Here is a 20,828-nt window from a genome sequence, read left to right on the forward strand (position 1 = left end):
GCATTCCCCTAAAAGAATAATGCAGCATCAATACAATGACATGAGCTGTGTATACATATGCATCTAAGATAACTCATCCGTAGAAGACCTATGAAGTTACAGATGGAAATTTGGGATCGTCCTGATCAGGCATTGCTACCATATTCAAGATTTCTGTTTGAAATTGAGTGATCTATATTTCTTTTGGAACTGTTCGTCGGCTCATCTTCACCCACACTTCTGTTTGACATCCTCTCCATGCTTCTTCTTTTGGATCGGCTTTGTACTTCTTCTTTCTTCTCGTCAGCAAATGTGAGAAAGGTCTGAAGACGCCGAGATGTGGCGCTTCCGGAAGAAGACAATTTGCCAGTGTACTGTTTGGTGAAGTGGTAACACATCATGCTGAAATATATAATGAGAGCTATCAAGCAAGCCCCTCCACAGAGAGCAAAAAGGGCTGAGAAGCTTTTAAGTTTAAGCCTATCCACTTCTAGATTTGCTCCTTGTGAAGTACAAGTACTTTTGAGAAGCCATTTGTCATGGATCCTCTGTAGATCCCCATTCTCCGACAGCTTCAACAGAGCCGTAGACATGTCCACTGCTAGAGGTGAGTCCCTTGAAAAAGCCTGAATCCAAATACTGAACGTGATGAATTTAAATACGAGACTAGAATCTGATAGTTTGGTATCAGGTATGTGAAGGAAAGCAGTCAATCTTACGTATAATGTTACCAACTTTCACTGCTGATCAGCATTTATTATGCAGTGTAGATTAAAAAATCATAGACAAAGTAGAAAACTTACAAATCCCCACCCGGCTCTGGTAAATTCTTGACCTACAATGCTGAAATCGCATCGGCTTGAGAGGAATAGCTCCATGTATGCACGCTCATCAATCACTGCGGCAACACCACCTTCTTTACGCGGACCAGCTTTTAAGGCTCTCACGTAATCTTCTGGCATCACGAGTGGCACAAGTCTGGAGCTGTCAATGTGGAGTTCCTCAGTGAGATAATACTCGGAAAATGAACCCTGTTGGTAACCAATGGGGTCCTTGTTTTGGAGCAAAGTTTCAATGCCTTTGATGGAGAATGAAAGCTTTTGCACTGTAAGGATTGAGGTCAAACTTGCAGTATAGCTCGAATTGATAATAAGAACCACAAACAGCCATATAATTAGTACTAGGCGACCCAGGGTGCTGACTGTATTTTCTCCTGCACTCACAACCAGAGTAAAGTGCTAAGAATCAACTGAAGCTCTTATGAACCAAATGACTGAACTTGGTGAAAATTGACTTACTATGGGCGAAGAACCAAGTTGAAAAGCTAAACCTGCAAACGAATGCACATCTGTTAAATGGTTGTGGGATTAAGGCCACAAGCAGACATGATCAGAGTTGCAACACCAATTGAAAGGCATTTTCTAGAATCATTCGAGCAATGAGCATGGTACTCACCAAAGGATAGTGACGACTTGTCTTCTCGGAGGACCTCGAAACTCATCATTTAGTCTATGCTCTAAAATCCAAACAACAGTTCCAACAATGAGAAAGAAGGCAGCAGTGACAATCCACATCATTCTATTGAATGGCCTCAGAAAAGCCCAAGGACTTGAATTTAGCGTCGTCTTAACAGGTGCAACTACTACTAGCCCAGATTCGATGTATGGCTGTGTAAAATCTGCCATCCTGGTTCTGTTGGTGATAATTGCAATATCACCAACTACTGCATCGTAGTCCTATATAACAACAAAAATGGTTTTCAGAAAAGAAATGAAGCATTCACCTTAACACAGAGAAAAAAAAAGTTGTTCTGTAGGTAACACTCACACCCGTTTGAACGCTGTACACAAGATCAGTGATTTTTGGATTTTTTTTACCATCACCAATAGGAAAAAATTTGTAGGGAACAGCATAGGGCAACAAGTTCAATGCAGCAGTAAAAACATCAATGCAGTACCCATTGTACATGTCATTGCTTTGTGTATATGAAATAAATTCACGGAAACTAGCACGGTTTGGGACTGCAATCCTCAAATGCCTGCCATTGTTTGGAAAAACCCAACCACGAGGCTTCTGTGTCGTGTCTCCAGGCCAAATCATACTGTAAAGGCTTTGGTTTGCACTAGAACGATTTGGTGGGGTTGTGTAAAATGTATCTGGAGGATCAACTGATAAACCAGATTGGTTAGACCAATAACCAATCCTCCTTACGCCACTGCCAATCACATTTATGATTTCAAAAGCAGGATGAATGAGGTCTCTATCTGGGGTAAACTTAACTGTGCCAGTTGTGCCAGTCATATTAACTCCAAATATGTTGCGAAGTAACAAGCTACCTCCATCAAATATACTCAGAGCATCAAGATTTAGTTCCCCTCTGCGCATCTGTGCCAACCTTGAATCATTTGAGAATGAAATGTTTCCCCCTTGATCAAAGAAGGCATCAAGTGCATGAGCGAGCAACCATACAGTGTCATAAGCATAGAGACAAAAAGCATTCAACCCCATTTGGTTACCACTAGTCAAGTTTCTCCACCTCGAAACAAATTTTCTTTTCGGTTCTGTATCTGGCGTGTACATGCGCAATGTTAGAACTCCTTGCATATTTTCCATAGTACTCATAGGGAGGGGAATGGTAGTATCTATGTATGAAGATAGCCAATGAGTAGCTATCCAAACATACCCTGTTCCCATCATGCCAAGGTACTTGGCCACACTAAATACATCAGTGCCCCAACCTGGATAAACAAGAAGAACAATAATCCTAGACTCAGTTAATGCCACCTTAACCAGTAGATCAGTGATGTTATTCCGAGTAGGATCAAGAACCAGAGGTGCTTTGTATGAGATCTTAGCACGTTTCTCAGCAAGTGAATCCCCTAATGCTGCAATCCCATTTCTCCCATTATCATCATCAACATAGATTGCAATTACCTCTTTCCATCCATAGTAGTCAACAATATCGGCTATTGCAGCCATCTGAAACAAGTCGTTCTGAGTAGTCCTAACAAAATATGGGAACTGAAGTGAAGACAGGGTGGGATCTGTTACTGTAAATGACAATAGAGGAGTCTGGAGCTCATTTGCAATGTGAGATATTACATGAGCCATTACAACATTCTGGGGTCCAATTATGGCCACTGTGTCATTCTCCATGAATCGTAAAGCTGTAGTGAAATCACATGAATAAAGAATCAAACTTCATTAATTTATACACATTTCATATGATACTTTAATTCTAAGAAAAAAGTTTGAAAACAAAGTCCTGCATACCCTCATATGAATAAAGAACAAAACTTTCATTAATATACCCCCCATTTATATGATCAATCAAAAAGCTTGTATATAACTGATACATACCCTCAATTATGCCCAGAAATCCACTGAAATCAGAATTCTGAGTCGTAACTACCATCTTGGTTCCTCTAAGAACTGAAGGATCAGAATTCACATCTGCAACAGCAGCTTCCATTGCCACTTTGGCAGCTTTGCCGACAATGGAATTGGAAGCAAGTATAGCCCCAACATTTACTATTTCTGGTCTTGTTGAGATGTTGGTGGTAGTAGCTCCATGTGAGGCACACCCATTCAATAGAACCATCAAAAGCAGGAGCCAAGTTATACTCATGGTGAATTGATCACTCATGAACCCTTAACTTTCACCAACCCAGCTTCCCAGGAAGTGATAGACTCAACTGAGCTTCAAATCCAAGCACTGCCATAGTTAATAAACAACCAAAAATAAGCAAGCAACTTCAAATTTTCACCCATGTGATAAAAACCAAGGACTTAAAAGAGTTTCAATCTAACATAAACTCAACAACAAGTAGAGAAAAACAGGGTTTATAAGAAATGATAATCCCCAATCATGAAACACAAAGAAAGCAAACCGTGATTGGATGGTGAACTCAGATGAGCCAGGTGAAGAAGACAAAACATAATCAATATTATAAGGAAATAGCAACCAATGAGAAAAGAATCAAAAGATATTTCTTTGGGGAAAATGAAGAGGTTTAACAGTAAAAGAGAATCACAAGATGGGCAAAACGCTACTGATTGAACAGGAAAAGTTGTGAGAAGCTGGATACCAGATGAAGATACAACTAGCAACCTGGGACTTGAACACAAAACCCAGTTGGAGAGAACTCATTCCCCACAAACTAAAGCCAACTAGAATCAGTAATAGGCAAGCTGGTCTCCTAAAGAGGATGAAAATAAACCAAAGTCAAAAGTTTAAAGAATTCAAAAAGCAACAAGCTATAATTTAGAAGCATCCACTAAAGAGTTCATGGTTATAGGCTAAAGCATTAAAATGCCAGACTTTCACACACCTGAACAATAATGCTACAAAGTAAGGGAATTGGTCAAGCATGATGAAGATGAAAGATTCTTGATAATACTTTAAGTGCCATGATTATAATGTGTGCTGGGAAATTAATGTGATAAATAGTTAAATACCCAGAGAGACTGAAAGAGACTCTTGGCTCTGAGAAAATCTGATGATAGAATTTGAATTTGTTTCATGAGATGAAGCTGAGCACTAGGAGGATGTACCCACGTTGAGAGGTCTAGACTTCTCTGATCACCATATGGATGATATGATCATGATTGTTACAGCGACATTTTAAGTAACAAAATCCAACGATATGACGGATCAGAGCAAAATGACCGGGTATTTTATAATTCTATAAGAGTTGAACTACATCTAGAATTCTTTGTTTTTATATTTGTTTACGTTTTTGTTGTTACATCAACACGCCTTGGTTAAACTATTATTTCTTAACCAGGATGAATGAGTAAATAGTTAAGCCTAGGGCTGTGCATTTGGATCGGGTCCAAATAAAACCTATCCGATCCGAGCCAAATAAGGCGGATCGGGTTGGGTTCTTTTTTTTAATAAATGTTTTTTTAATTTCGGACCCGAATTGATTAATAAAATTTGGGTATGGGTCGGATCCTATTATGAAAAATTATAGGAACCGATTACTGTTAGATATATACTAGAATGATATAAACCGTTAGATTATTAGGATAATTTTTGTGATGGGCTATTTAGAATCAAACCTGCTATTCCACTTTCACAAATCTCTTAGTACCTTTTGATTTCGTGCGAGGGGCTTTAATTGAAATAACTAAGAATTTAATTGGGGATTTTATCATTTGTTTTTACTTTTAAAATTGAATGTTGGTTTAGTTGTCTAAGACTTTATATATTTTTATTGTGGGATAGTTGTAATTTGGTTGATTTCTCTTACTTATTAATAGATTTATATAATTATATATTGCACTAAAGACTTAAATGTATTACTGAGATTACAAGATTACACATTCATTTTGAAACCGAATAGAACCGAGAACCGAATTGATTCATTTCGGATCCGGATCCGCTCGGGTCATATCTTGAAAAAATACAAAACCCGAACCGAATAATTAACATGGGTTGAATCTCGAGTCCGACTAAAATAATTAATTAAGACCCGAACATAGCCCTAGTTAAGCCGTTTCGTTTCCATGTTACTGCGTTTTTGTTCATATTTAGAGAGAAACAAATTTTGATGTTGATTCCTTGGCTAGTTCATGTCGTTTATTTAGATATATGGCCCAGTTTGGCCCTGAGGTTTTTTAGAGTTTGTGGACTTAAATAGTGTTTCGTGAACAAAATTTTTACTGGTTTTAATTAGGATTAAATATTTATGACACCTTATACTTTAGGTGTAAAAACAGTTTTGTCATTCTACTTTCAAATTTAATCTGTATACCCTTCAACTCTTATTTTTTAACAGTTTTGTCCATTCCGTTAGTTAACCGTCAACAAATTCCGTTAAGTCGTTAAAATGTCTAGAATACCCCTAATTCAAATCAGATTTTTTTCTTTATTTTCTTCAGCCTTTTTTATTTTCTCTTTTGGTTTTTATTTTTATTTTTCTTGTTTTTAAAATTAATTCATCATATGTGCTATCAAATATATATAATTGTAATCAACACAAATTATCAAATTAATTATAAACAAGATAAGTATCTTATAATCAATTGGATAATGCCTAAAATGACCTGTAAGTGCCAATACTCAAATCCAGTTAGAAATTTCTTTTATATTATGATGCTCTACAAATATATTTTGATTATTTTCTACAATGCTAAGACAAGAAAGACTTTCTACTGTCATAACCATACTTTGATGCAAAAATAGTTTCAAATTATTTATTTCCAACTTGATGTTGAGCAATTGTCATTAATTCTCCTCTTAATGCACAAGTAAATTAACAAAATTTCTAACAATGGGCTTGGGTGCTCTGACCAAATGAAGAAAAAAGGTTAAAAAGTAATGCTTGGAACTAAACCTTTTGTCGTACAACAGAGATTAGATTATAATTGAAAACATTGTGCAATTACTAGTAATAAAGTTTTCAAGCAATGCATTCATTATCATTCGCTCTAAGTTTGAGTTTTGAAGCACATCTACGTAAGGAGAGCCATTCCATTTTACTTGTTTTACATCTGCTCCAAGTTCTCGCAAGCGTTCAGCAAAATTACAGATAACTTGATAGGGAGTAAGATCGTCATTCTCTGAGCATAGAATAAGATAAGGGGCCTTCATACCCTGATAAGAAAGATATGTGATAAATAATAATGTAATTATAAAGCTTAGACAACAACAGTACAAGATACTTATCTTGTTTACAATTAATTTGATAATTTGTGTTTATTACAATTATATATATTTGATAGCACATATGATGAATTAATTTTAAAAACAAGAAAAATAAAAACAAAAACCAAAAGAGAAAATAAAAAAGGCATAAGAAAAGAAAAGAAAAAAATATGATTTGAATTAGGGGTATTCAAGACATTTTAACGGTTTAACTGAATTTTTTGATGGTCAACTAACGAAAATGAACAAAACTGTTAAAAATTAAGAGTTGAAGGATATACAGATTAAATTTGAAAGTAGAAGGACAAAACTGTTTTTACATCTAAAGTATAAGGTGTCACAAATATTTAATCATTCTAATTAAATCTTACACTTTTCCAATACATAATTTAGAAGCTATGTTTTTTGTGTTTCTAATTATAGAAGCTGAGATTATTTATACTTTTTACCTTATTACCCTCATGAAGCCAAATACTATTTAATTTCATGTCTTTTTTTGTCTTTATCTAAACTCATTTATATACAAATATTCATCAAACAATTCAACACTGATTATTTTTATAGTACAACTGTAGCTGATTATTCTCATAACACAGATGAATCTGATTATAAAAAACTCATATCGGAGCCAAACTCGCTCTATAGTCAGTCACTAAAGCTCACTTTCTTGTGATTCTCATGCGCTTTTCAATCTACCAAAACTAGGTTATTTTAGGTTGTTTTCATGGTTATGACTTATGAGTAGTAACTTTTGTTCACTCCATCGGAAAAATAAGTTGCATGCTAGGCTCAAACTTAATTTGAATCGTCACGGGTGAGGGTTCCTGGTTGTGACGATCCCTTTGAGATTTATGTGAATGTGTCTCGATGTAGAAGAGCTTATATCACCTATCTTTATTAGTTAATTAGTTAAGAAAGAAACAAGCCGGATATATTGCAACTCAAATTTTGCTTCTTTCATTTATGAACCAAGTTGGACCGAGCTGAACCGAATCAAATCGAACTTGCTACAATCACCTGCTATTTACAAGCCTAGTATTTATGTTCTAGACTTCTAGATATCGACATGGGTGTCGGGCACGGGGACAAGAAGGGAGCAGTGGTCCAGTCCAATACACACGGCGCCAGTTGCCAGCTTTGATTGAAAATCTCTAAAGTGAAATTAATACGAATGTGCTGTCTATTCCGATTCCGTTTTCACTTCATTCTAAGCTCATGACGCAATAGGACCACTCTGAGATTGCACAAGTATATAGGTGTCTGTGGTCATTGCACCGAGGTTATATATGGTCCATAATGGCACGTTTTGAGTTAGCTCCAATCAGCTATTTGTTTCAAAAAATGGATACAACGTACTTGGTAGAGAAGCACTATAACCATGTCATATGTGTAGGGTGTTACAGTGAAATGAGTTACATGTGCGTGTTTAGTCACTTTCGAGTCGTGTGAAATGGACTGCTTGGTACCACTGAGGGCACTAGGATCTCTCTCTGGATGTAAGGCTCGACGATATTGATGACATGATATGAATCACTTAGAAAAAGACCAATATCAAAGTAAAAATCACCAAACTAAACACATGGATTGAAGGCGAAAATGTTTTCTCTAGGAGCCGCATCGTCATTGGCATTCGAAAACAACATCGTCCTTGCTAGTGTTGGCGGGCAAATTCAATCCATGGGCAAAGAACTCACTATTTTTTTTTCAAATACATTTTAAATAAAATTCTGCAAACCGTCCGTCGCACAGGTATGAGACTAGTCACTTTAATGCCTTGCTTAGTTACAAACCCACGCTACTAGGTTCGGCATCAAAGAACTCACTATTTTAATAAACGACAAGCATGACTCATAAGTTCATTATTTTGAATTACACTATTTTGTTGATACAGACATGCCATGACATGTATACCTATAAATGAATACATTGTGAATACGTATATGGATAGGTCAAGTATATGATTTGGATCAAGGAATAAAACAATTCGGCGAGAATGTAAATATCGAGGATCCGAAAATTAGAAATTCGGGAAAATTTCAATTTAAAAAATAGTCTAGTAAATTGATGAAAATTTATATAAAAACATGAAATTTTTAATGAAACTTTGAGAAATGTTTATTTGATCAATTATCTACTATATCTCATAAGAAATTATTATATAACTATTAGTTTATAGTGAGTTATAGTAAGTTGAGATGAAATAATCGTCAAACATTATTAAAAATCTGCTTAAAAAAAAAATATATATATATATATACCCAAAGGGATGCTATCTCATAACGCTTTATTTACATATGATACATTAAACATAAAATTACATGAGTGATTTAGAACCACATAAAAAATATATGCGGTACAAAATTTTCATTATCTTCATAATGTCGTTAAGTAAAATCATGAGTTTATTGTAAAGAATAGTAATTAAATGATACATCCCCTTTCTAATTTTGCATATACTAACTTATATGCCAACTATATGGGTCATGGGTGATTAACTATGAGTTGTGGTACTGGTAGTTCCCGTTCGGATCAAATATTTCTCGATTTTGACCATAATTATAGCTTTGTGAAGATTGTGCATCATATTCTGTCCATATGTTTTTACTTGATTGCATTTCGTTAGAGAATAAATATGGTGGATAATGCATGTTGTGTTTTCCCCATAAGGGTAAGGTCTATCATTGCTTCATTCTAAACCAAAGGGGTTCAATTTCCCTCAACAACTAGTTCAGTTTTATTTCAATTTAGGTTAATGTTGAGACATGAAATGTAATACATAATAAAAAAAGTCATATATAACAATAAGTTAGTGTAGTAGAGTTGACTATAACTTTGTGCTTACAAAAAGATGAATCATAAGTTTGATTCCTAACTAGTGATTTTTTATTTTATTTAAAATTAGCTTGATACATAGCGATATTATGAAAATATCGGGAAATTTCGAAATTTTCCAGATATATCGGGAAATATCGAAAATTTTCATATAAAAATGTTTAATATGTAACGAATATATTCATATGTAAAAAATAAAAACTTTCGTGAAAATATATTGAGGAAATTATAGATATTTTAGTCATTGATTTCGATACGAAATTGTTGTAAATGACTTAGATAAAGAGGGGTAAAAGAGACATAACAAGACAAACCAAGAAACACAAAACACAAAACCAGTGTCGTCTGGGCTGGTTGTTTTCATTGCTTTCTTCTCCCCAAACGCAAGAGGACATCATCGTCGTCTTCGAGTTGAGCTACGTCTTCTCTCTTAGACCAGGTTTCGGTTTTCTCTTATCTCCAATTTCGTTTTTTACTGCTTGATATTCACTTTTCGGCTATGTTTTGCTCTAATTGCTTGCTGCATTGCTTTGTTTCTGAAAGGTCAATGATCAATTGGGTTATTTTCGTTGGGTTTTGTTGGAGTTGAAGTTGAATTGAGGAACATGTTATATATAATTCTGGGTTCTTTGTTTTCGTTTGATACATGTTTTGTCTGTTTTAGTTTCAATATCGAGTTGTTTGTTTTAGTTGTTGAATTATTGTTTCCCGTTGACAGAGTTGTTTGAAAGTTCAGTTTATGGATTACTTGGTTTTTCATAGGTTTCAGGAAATATGAGTGGTGAAGAAGCACCTCTCGTTTGTGTTAGTAGTGGAGTTGTTGATCCTACATATGAGTTTATCGATGACAAAGCACCATTGTGGAAGTTTGTAAAGAAGATTCAGAAACAGGGGAATGGAGGAAATTGCAAGTGGCAGTGTAATTTCTGCAATTTGTTCTACAACGGCTCTTATACTCGAGTGCGTTGTCATCTGTTGAAAGAAGGAACATCGGGGGTTGCAAGTTGCACCGGGGTCACTCCTGATGTTTATAATGAAATGTTAGAGTTAGTGAAAGAATGCAAGGAGAGATTGTTAAAGGGAGCTCCTAGACAAGTATTGAACGCAACTCCGAAACAAGTTCATTTTCCATCCACAAAAATTCAAAGGAGTTCCACCAGTAGCAGCCACGAAGTAAGTTTACCTGATCCCGCTGACTGTACTCAAGAGTCGCTGAAGAAGTTAACCGAAGAGAATGAAAAGCTCATAAGGAAAAATTATAGATATTTGGAGTTGTGGGACAAAGCTTGTGAGGAAAACCATGAAGTACTGAACAAGAACAAGTTGTTGGAGAATGAAAAAAAGGACTTGGAGGAAGTTGTTTTGCAGCAGAGAGAAATGATACTTAATCTGCAAACTGAAGTTAGCAAACTTGAAAGACAGTTGTTGGAAAAGGAAATGTTTGATTCTCAGCATGATACACTGATAGATAATATAGAATACAATAATAGTGATGGTGAGGAGGGGAAAGAAGAGAGTGGAGGAGAGGACGGTGAGGATGCTGAGACGGGGAAGCATATGGCAGGAAGAAAAGCTAAACAAGGTGGGGCCTCAGAGAAAGAGAATGTGAGAAAACAAGCAACGAGAAGCAAACGGGTAAAAAGTTCTGCTGTTGATGGAGATGAAGACCTTGAAGAGCAACCAGCTAAAAGGACGAGGAAAGGGAAGAAGCAATCTGTAAAGAGTTAATAGAGGAGATTGGGATCTTGAGACTTGAATGATTTTGCTGCCTTGGAAAATTTTGATGCTGAAGAGTGTTTTAACTTTTGAGACATAAACATGAATCCAAGTACTGCAGTTCTGTTTATGGCTTTGAGACGGAAATTTAGTTATAGAGATGTGGATGGTAAAAATAAAGTAGGAAACATGTGTATAGAAAGTGCTTGAGTTGTTATGAAGGGCTTGCTCTTGCCTCCATTTTTAATGGACACCTTTTAAGAGGGCCAAGGGGAAGAAGAGTTGAAAGATTTGAATTCGGGGACTAGTTCTTTGGTTCTGGGGTCTTTTGATGAGTTGTGTAAGGCTCGAAAGTGGTTCTTCATCCTCTGTGGCAAGGATAGAATTTGATTATGGGTGATGTGCTGTGGTCGATCCATAGATGAAGCCAACTTTGCTCCGAATAAAGAGAAAGGCATTTGGTCTGAGTTGGGAACCTCATAACACTGCACTAAGGACTTCAGTAAGAAATTTGCGCTCGAGGTAATATCAAAGTTTAAAGTTTAGTCTGCTTTGTAGTGTTTCTCAGAAGCAAATAGACAATGATAAATTGACTCAGTATTATGTTTATCGAATTACTTTTTGTTTTTTGGTTACATTTTTTATGGAAATATATATAATAACTATGTTAAATGAGCTTGAGCAACACGTAGAACATATTTAGCTCACCGAGCTCAATCCTAATTTGAGTTGTCTGGTGAAAGTTAGAGCTGAGCATGCTAGAACTCAAACTTAGCTTGTTTCATTTGCTAATCAAGCTGGACTGAGCTGAATAGAACCTACCATAGATTGAGATTCCAAGTAGATAACAATATCAGTAAAATAGTTCAGAATTACACATCTGATTTCATCTGCACAGAAGTCCAACTATGTATTGTGAATTTGTGATCACCCAAGTCTTTGATTAAAGTTGCTTGAAATTTAAGGTATGCATGTTCAGGCTTTACTGCTAGGCAGTATAGAATTGCAAGCTAGCCGAAAAGATCAATTTTCATCCAAACCATCACTACTGCATTCTTGATTGTGCACTATCTTACTTGAGGCTTTATTCTCTGTTCTTATCCTCTTAGACCTGCTTTTCACTTCTTGTTCCCTCTTATTTACAAATGAAACAAATGATTGTGAGCTCTCAATGTCAGAGTCTACATGCCGGTAGTAATGTCGAACCATGCGAAGAACATGAAGAATAAGAGCAAGAATGCGAGCAATGCCGCTGAGTAGAAAGAGGCCCCAGAAGCTCTTCAGCTGAAGGTGGTCTACTGCTTGCTTTGCTCCCTCTGCGCTGCAAGCACTTTTCATGAGCCACTTATCATGAATCTTTTGGAGGTTTCCATTCTCTGATAGCTTCAGTATGGCGGTCGACATGTTGATTGCCAACGGCGAGTCCCTTGGAAATGCCTACGAAAGACAAATACGTAAATTCAATCAAGCATTCTTACAACTATAAGCATTATGTTCTCTGCAAAGGTCTTACGAGCAAGATTAACTAAGCAAATGAAATATGCGCTTGCAAACCCCCAACCCATTTTAGTGAGGAAGAGCTCCATGTAAGCACGCTCATCAGTCACTGCAGCAACACCACCTGCACTAGGACCATTCTTCAAGGCCTTCTCATACTCTTTCTGGAGAGAGTAAAGGGGAAAGAGTCTGCTGTGATGTATGTTAAGCTCGTCGGTTAAGTATGCTTCAGCAAAGGAACCCCTTAGAAAACCAATGGGATCAGTGCTTGTGGCTAAACTTTCAATCCCCTTCACAGGTGAAGAAAGTTGCTCCACTGTGAGGATCGATGTCAAGCTTGCAATGTAGCTGGGGTTGAGTATTTAGTACTACCAATAGCCATATGATTAGCACAAAACGACCGAGTGTGCTGCCGGTTTTCTCTTCTGCATAAACACCATGAAGAAGGGAATTAACTCATGCAAGAACAAAAAATTAATTCATTTATCCGATCATCGGTTATATGATAAATTGATCGATTGACAATCTGATAACATGTCAATTTCCAGGAATAAAACACCGTCCGAGTCAAATAGATGGTTGGTTGGTTACATAATGTACTGAAGTATAAGCCATTTCACTTTGGGAGAAGAACAATGTCGAAAAGCTAAACCTGCAAAATCCCAGAAGAACAAGAATTAGATAGATATTTCAAGCTCACAGCGTACCATAGTTTTGCATCTGACATTTTCTATTTGGGTAGCTGGAACTTAACCACTTACCAAACAATTGTGACAAATTGTCTTCTTGGAGGCCCCCTAAACTCCTCATTAGTCCTGCGCTCCAAAATCCATACTACTGCTCCCACAACTAGGAAGAACACACCAGTAACACCCCACATCATTGGAGTAAAGGGTCTCAGAAAAGCCCAAGCACTAGAGTTCATCTTCCTTATAGGAGCAACTACAACAAGCCCGGACTCAATATAAAGTTGTGTAAAATCCACCATCTTTGTTCTGTTTGTAGTGATTGTAATATCTCCTACCACACCATCAAACTCCTGCATACATATATGAAAAATGATTTCTAAGAAACGACCGTGTGTTAATTAAGCTCAAGGTATAAGTATTAAGTACTAATAATACTGACCCCAATTTGGATTCTGTGCAGGTGGTCATTGTTCTCTGGGTTTTTGGTACCATCTCCAAAAGGGACATACTTGAATGGTACACCATATGGCAACTCATTTAGTGCAGCTTGAAACACCTCAATGCAGTAACCAGTGAAATCAGTGCCTTTTACACCTACAATCTCGCGGTAGCTGATTCGATTGGGACTCCAATCCTGAGCTTTCTTCCATTGTCCGGGAAAGCCCATCCACGAGGCTTCTGAGTTATTTGTCCAGGCCAGATCACACTGTACAATTTTTGAGCACCAGCACTGGAGCCATTAGTCTGCAGCTTCATTTGGAGCTTTTCTGGAGGAAGAACATGTAAGTCAGAGGAGTTAGACCAATAGCAGATATTTCTAGTCCCTGTCACATTGATGACTTCAAATGTTGGATTGAGTAAGCTCCCATCTGCATCAAACTTGATCAGCCCTGTTAAGCCAGTTGTGTTAACCTCTGAAATGCTTTTGAGCAATTGCCTGCCTCCATTGAAAATGTTCAAAGCATCAAGATTCAACTTCCCACCACTTAACTCCTTCAAACTTGTGTCATTTGAAAAGGAAATGTTACCCCCATTAGTGAAAAATGATTCCATTGCTTGAGCAAGAAGCAACACTGAATCATACGCATACATGCCATATGTGTTAAGCCCAAAAGAAGTGTCATTAAGTACTCTTCTTGCCCTGGTCAAGTTGCTCCATCTCGACTTCTGAATCGGGCGTGTACATTCGCAGTGTGAGCACGCCTTGGATGCTATTTGTTGCCACTAGAGGGAGAGAAGGATCTGTATCTAAAATGGTGGAGAACCAATCAGTAGCAATCCATACATATCCACTATCCATCATCTTCTGCTCATGCGCTTGTTCAAGTACTTGCAGACCCCAGCTAGTATAAATTTGCAGGATCAGAATCCTAGACTCCATTGCAGCCACACTGACAAGTGCCTTTCTGATTTCATCATTTGTTGCTGTGGGAGTCAAAGGAACTTTGTGTGAAATCTTGCAGCGCTTTTCAGCTAGCTTATCTCCCAAGGAAGCAACAGCATTTCTCCCAAAATCGTCATCTACATATATTGCTATGACATCTCTCCACTCGTAGTAAACAACAAGGTCCACCACTGCTGTCATCTGAAAGAGATCGCTTCGCGTTGTTCGAACAAAGAAAGGGCACTGACCAGGAGATAGAGTAGGATCTGTTGCTGCAAATGATAACAAGGGCACTTGGAGCTCATTTTCTATGTGTGAAATAATATGAGCTGTGGCTGAGAATTGGGGGCCAATATGGCTACTGTATCATTCTCCATAAACTGCAAAGCTGCAAACAGAACATGATAAATGACATGCAATCTTTCCAAATTATTTCCAATACATGAGAAGTTGAAAGCAGATAAAGATTTTTCATACCTTCAACAGTTCCAAGGAAGTCACTCGATTTGGTGTTATGCATTTTGAGTGAGAGCTTTGTGCCATTGAGAATGGTGGGATTGGAATTTACATCTTCAACTGCAGTTGTTATTCCAAGTTTTGCAATTTTGCTAATGACAGAATCGAAAGTGAAAATCGAACCAATGTTCAATACATCAGGTCTTGTAATGACATTATTAACGAGTCCACTAGAGTGAGAACCATTACAGAAAACCAAAAAAATCAGCAGCAAAGCTATAATCATGGTGGACCACTGCAAATTCAGAACCAACTCAGCTTAGTACATGGAAAAATTTGGCAAATTCACATTGCTAAATAACATGAAAGATCCAAAAGATGAATAAAGCTTACATAATCTCAAACTTTCAATCCAAATATATGAGAACTCCACAAAATGGCATGAAACTAAAGGATAAAGTTTGAACTTTGAACCAAATAAAATAGTTTTGGTTTTTAAATCTATGCAAGTGCAGAGCAGGATGTGTTATGCACAAATGCACAATATATGAACCAACTTGGTTGATGATTATATGAGCACCAACATGTTGCAGCAATTGATATTGGTAAGCAAGAGCTGCCCAATAATCTTGATCGTAGACTTCAAGTCCACTGTGGCGTGATTAAACTGTACACGGTTTCAAACTTGAACAGAAAACAAAAGTTTAATTAAGAGAAAACGTCATTTCAAAACGAACGACATCATTATGGGATCTCCACAACATGAGGAAAATACTTGAGTGCTAGCTAGTTAACATGTTATTATAAATAGCCTTCGGCAAATGTTTGGAAATTAATAACTCACTAATGAGATTATATCAGCTAATTATAAAGTGCTCGCTTAAGCATCTCTTCCAAAAATCATCTAGTGGTTTGTTATCAACCTTTCAAATAGCAATTGCAATCAATAGCAAATTAGAAGAATTGACTTGGCTTGATGGCCACTATATATCAAAGATAAGAAAGTGTCAAGTACGTGTGGATGATCACTATTTTTTACTGGTGCATGATCTCAGCTTGACTAAAACGTACTAGGGTTCATACGCTCTCTCACATCCGGCACTGAACTCCGCGTTGACGATCTATTTCCTGTTGAACTTGATCGGAATGTGGAGACAGCCAGTGGTGGGGGAAGCAAGAACATAAGGAAGTGGAGAGAAAGAGGTGGATTAAACACGAAACTAAGCATAATAGGAGGTTAGAAGACTTTGAATATGACCTAGTACGTACATCTAGTGAAACCCGCTTCTGTATATTAATGTGCTTTATATCTAAACAGCGCCTGGTGCTACTTTCATGATCTCGATCAACGAGTTGATAATGGACATGTGATGGATAAAGATCAAGAGCAATAGGTCTCAATTTGTTGTCATTCCTATGAAACTAGCTAAGAATTTCCTAGCAGGCACTAGCAGGGACTAGATATAATGCAATTAATAGAGCACTGTTGAATAGCACCGAGAGCAGCAGCAGCATCAACCTAACAATCATTCAACCAATAATGCAACACATGAAGCATGCACCACTCCCCGATCTGGTCAAAAATATATAGATATACCAAAGGCGTAATCAAGACATGTAAATAACGTGCCCCAACTACTTCATATGGCGTTCTTCATATGACTTCATTAGTGGTTTTTGCCTTAGTACACTCAAATGACTCAGTCTATAAGCCAATACGTACAAATATAGGTTGGAATACCATAAAACTTCGACGTGCTGAGATCTACAAATCATCGATTCAGAGTATTTGATATGCCAATCGTCTTCATTCCATCCGATCCCTTTATGTTGTCAGGGTGAGAATGTCATCAGTGTTGCTCGATCTTATTGATCATGAGTTAGCATTTTCTGCAGAAATAAACCGCTAACTGATCGAAAACTGCAGTAGCTGATCGATCAGAATGCAGTTAACTGCAGACATTCCTTCTTGAGTACCTAATTATATATCTAATGCATGAATGCTTATATTAATAATCACAGCTATATATCCTATGAAACAATCTTCCCATTATCTGAATTCGAGTGATGATATTTTGTGAAATCATTGACGTGTGACTATGAAAGCCACTTTTCTAAAAGCTACTAAAGTTGTGCTTCCATTATCACTCACTGGCCAGGTAAAGTTACAAACTTACAAACTTGATCGAGTAGGAGGAGGTTGATTTCGACATGCACTCCGACCAAAGAAGATCAACACTCCTCCTTAATTCTAACTCACCGAAACTCGATCAATTCTATAGAAATTTAAAATAGAAACTCGATTAATCATAATGTGATGAGTTGATTTCATCGACCAAAGAGTTCGCAACTTTAGTATACTACCTACTGAATTGAGTAAATTCATTATTTCCTTATGAACTTTGGTCTCACTTGGAGCAAGTTTGCAACTTTAGTATACTACCTACTAAAGTTGGCTTCTTTATGTACCCCATGAAAGCCCCTTTACCAATTCACCATCTATATCTACGACACTATTTAATCCGTCGTTCTGTTCATCAATTTCATTTCTTGCTTTGCTTTGTCTGGTCTCACCTTCAGACTCAGATAGAGATCCAAGATGGGAGCACAACGTTCCACAAATAGAAAGATCATACACGTGTCAGTACCCCAACTCCCTTTCATGGCCACTACAATGTCGACCGGAAAACCTGGAATCGCCAGTCAACCACAGGCACCGACATTATTAACCAACCAAAGGTTCCCCCTTTCCTACTACTATGCTATGGTCCCTTTCACATCCCTCAACCCGATTCTTCATGTCATCATCCCTCTTCTTCTTCTCACTTCACTCCCTATATCTATAATTTCGGTTTCTTCAGTTTTGGCTTTTGAATTTCCTATTCCCCATCTGGGTTTCTGAGTTTCAGTCTCAATTGCCAGAGAAAGGAGAAACAGAGGAGGCAGGCCATTGTTTGAGTTTTGTAAAGCTGTAAAGGAATGAGCTTTGTGTTGCGATCTATGCAACTTGGATCAAGTGCTTGGTAGTTTTGGACAGCTGGGTTGTTATTGTCTAGAACATGGGTTGTCTGTGAGGCAATGTGTTTTTTTTTTACAGTTGTTATTGGCTTTTAGCTTAAGAAGCACAATTGGTTGAGAGGTGTTGTTGATGTTAGCAGTGATGGTGGATTGGATTAATTGAATGAAGATAAGGGTTTCAAAGAGTTTGATGGGTTAGGAAGGAAATGATGGCTTCAGGATTTGAAATCTCGCCTCAGGTGACCGGATATGTTGGTGGGTGCTCAAAGGACAGTGCTACAATGTCTGCTCCGGCTCCTGCCATGGAAGATCATCACAATGGTGACACTTTGGTCAGTCCCAATCAAGTTCCTACTGGAAAACCTCCGCGGAACATTTCGGTTATGAGGCATTGCACCAGCTCTGCATTCTTGTGTGAATCAGTAAGTGAAGTGATTCCTTTTTTTTGTTATTCATGATCTCATCTTTGGTGAATTGGGTTTGCAAATTATTGGAATTGTATGCACAAGATCAACATAAGAATGTGTAGCATGATGGGTTTGATTTCTTCTTTGAGACCTCTGGAAGTAGTATTTGGGGCATTTTGGAGGAATGAGAGGTAGTAGTTGATGTGAGTCTGAATGGATACCAATTTTTAATATGAACTTGATCTACTTGTAAATTAAGTATTCATTAGTTTTTTAGAGGATTACTGGTCCTTTACATCCAATCAAGTAGGTCAAATTTTCTTCAATTTTCTTATCATTACTTCATTACTTTGTTTGAATTGCACCTTACATACTGTACAATGATCCTGTGTGTATCCATAACCAGGTATTTGCTTAGGTGAACAGTGAACTACATACTACTTATCTGATACGACTACATTAGTCTGTATGACCCATAACTTGGAGCACTCTCTAAAAATCCTTGAGATTGACTACTCCATTTCTCTTACTGTTTGTCCTAGGATTCAGATCTTGGAAATTTTGGCTTGAAGTCACCTTCAATTGAGACATCAGACTTTGTTTCTGTATTCCGTTCGGGGAGCTGTTCTGAAAAAGGACCAAAACAGTATATGGAAGATGAGTATATTTGTGTGGATAATCTTGAGGAACATCTTGGCGATTCAGTAAACCTGCCTTCTCATGGGGCATTTTATGGGGTGTGTAACTTACTGTTGTTACTTTGTTTTCAATTGGATCAATTTTGTAGTGACAACCAGTCATTTACCCTTCTTAACTTGTTCCAACGAATATTTCAATACGATGTGGCCATTTGGCCTCTAATGTTCTTACTTTATTTTTTCCTACTTAACAGGTCTTTGATGGGCATGGTGGTGTTGATGCTGCATCATTCATAAAAAAGAACCTCCTTAATTTCATTGTTCAAGACTCTCATTTCCCAAATGGCCTTAAAAAAGCAACTAGAAGCGCTTTTGTGAAGGCTGATCATGCATTTGCGGATGCTACCGCTCTTGACAAGTCCTCTGGTACCACCGCTTTGACTGCTCTTATCCTGGGAAGGTGAGGATTGATACTTTCCGTATCTATTTCGGTCATTCTCATGCAGGATTGGAGACATACTTGTTGGCACTGATTGATCACTGAAGTTGACATAACATAGTTGATAAAATTGATATTTATTCAATGATATACTATTGCAGGAACATGCTAATAGCTAATGCTGGTGATTGTCGAGCTGTACTTGGGAAGCGAGGAAGGGCAATTGAACTATCTAAAGATCATAAACCTAATTGTACCTCCGAAAGATTAAGAATTGAGAAGCTGGGTGGCGTCATCTATGATGGATATCTCAATGGCCAACTATCGGTGGCACGTGCTCTTGGGGACTGGCATATCAAGGGCTCTAAAGGTTCAAACTGTCCCTTAAGCTCGGAGCCAGAGCTGGAGGAACTTGTCCTATCAGAAGAAGATGAATTCTTGATAATGGGATGTGATGGCTTGTGGGATGTGATGAGCAGCCAGTGTGCAGTCACAATGGTAAGAAAGGAGCTCATGCAACATAATGATCCTGAGAGATGTTCCAAAGTTCTTGTCAAGGAGGCGCTCCAACGAAACACATGCGACAACCTGACTGTTGTCGTGGTGTGTTTCTCCAAAGACCCTCCTCCCAAGACCGAAATTCCTAAATCCCACAAGAGGAGAAGCATTTCAGCTGAAGGGTTGGACCTTCTCAAGGGTGTCTTGAGCAACATTTGAATACACACAAAGTGCTTCAAGCTTTCTGAGGCTCTCCCTCCGCCCTGTTGCGGCCGCAGACTACTGATTTCTTTAACTATACGTCATGTACAATTTTCAACACTACAAGACACCCCGATTTTGAAGCTTCAGAAAATTTTCAGATTTTAGTACCATTTAAGTTGCTGGTAAATAGAAACAAAGCTCTTAAAAGAGGTAAGCCTATGTCCTCTGACTTGCTTCATTGAGTTGATATTGTAAATAAGTCATACAATTAATATGGACAACTTCACTCTTTAAATCACAATTAGCCAATAGAGTCCATAAATTCTTAGGTTTTCAAAAAACGATGATTATGGGCCTGGGTCTTGGGCTGTTCACCCGGCCCAACTCTCCACTGCTCCATTTCTCACCCTCTCAAAACC

The 20,828-nt window shown here is 37.6% G+C and overlaps 3 protein-coding genes and 1 pseudogene across 5 annotated transcripts; 2 read left to right on the plus strand and 2 right to left on the minus strand.

Annotated features, from left to right (window-relative positions):
- Positions 1-27: 27 nt before the first annotated feature.
- LOC126804888 (glutamate receptor 3.6-like) lies at positions 28-4,428 on the minus strand. Of its 3 annotated transcripts, none has more exons than XM_050532016.1 (8): positions 4,311-4,428; positions 4,091-4,178; positions 3,340-3,694; positions 1,807-3,146; positions 1,435-1,715; positions 1,278-1,309; positions 783-1,192; positions 28-605 (listed from the first exon to the last, which is right to left on the minus strand). In XM_050532016.1, exons 3-8 carry the CDS (start codon positions 3,623-3,625, stop codon positions 126-128), a joined length of 2,829 nt encoding a protein of 942 aa, XP_050387973.1. In that variant the 5' UTR covers positions 3,626-3,694; positions 4,091-4,178; positions 4,311-4,428; the 3' UTR covers positions 28-125. The 3 variants fall into 3 exon arrangements, with proteins under 3 accessions (XP_050387973.1, XP_050387972.1, XP_050387974.1); XM_050532015.1 differs by having other exon boundaries at positions 4,068-4,178; XM_050532017.1 differs by lacking the exon at positions 4,091-4,178.
- Positions 4,429-9,787: 5,359 nt separating this feature from the next.
- Positions 9,788-11,865, plus strand: LOC126788300 (uncharacterized). Its single transcript, XM_050514281.1, has 2 exons — positions 9,788-9,902; positions 10,226-11,865. Exon 2 carries the CDS (start codon positions 10,238-10,240, stop codon positions 11,189-11,191), a length of 954 nt encoding a protein of 317 aa, XP_050370238.1. The 5' UTR covers positions 9,788-9,902; positions 10,226-10,237; the 3' UTR covers positions 11,192-11,865.
- A 187-nt stretch (positions 11,866-12,052) lies between these two features.
- On the minus strand, positions 12,053-15,491 carry LOC126794392 (glutamate receptor 3.6-like; annotated as a pseudogene).
- A 2,799-nt stretch (positions 15,492-18,290) lies between these two features.
- On the plus strand, positions 18,291-20,719 carry LOC126787299 (probable protein phosphatase 2C 47). Its single transcript, XM_050513210.1, has 4 exons — positions 18,291-18,645; positions 19,173-19,367; positions 19,523-19,728; positions 19,869-20,719. The coding sequence occupies exons 1-4, from the start codon at positions 18,430-18,432 to the stop codon at positions 20,422-20,424; spliced, it is 1,173 nt and encodes a 390-aa protein (XP_050369167.1). The 5' UTR covers positions 18,291-18,429; the 3' UTR covers positions 20,425-20,719.
- The last annotated feature ends 109 nt before the right edge of the window (positions 20,720-20,828 follow it).

Source organism: Argentina anserina, chromosome 1 (assembly GCF_933775445.1).
Source record: "Argentina anserina chromosome 1, drPotAnse1.1, whole genome shotgun sequence".
NCBI classification, from domain to species: domain Eukaryota; kingdom Viridiplantae; phylum Streptophyta; class Magnoliopsida; order Rosales; family Rosaceae; genus Argentina; species Argentina anserina.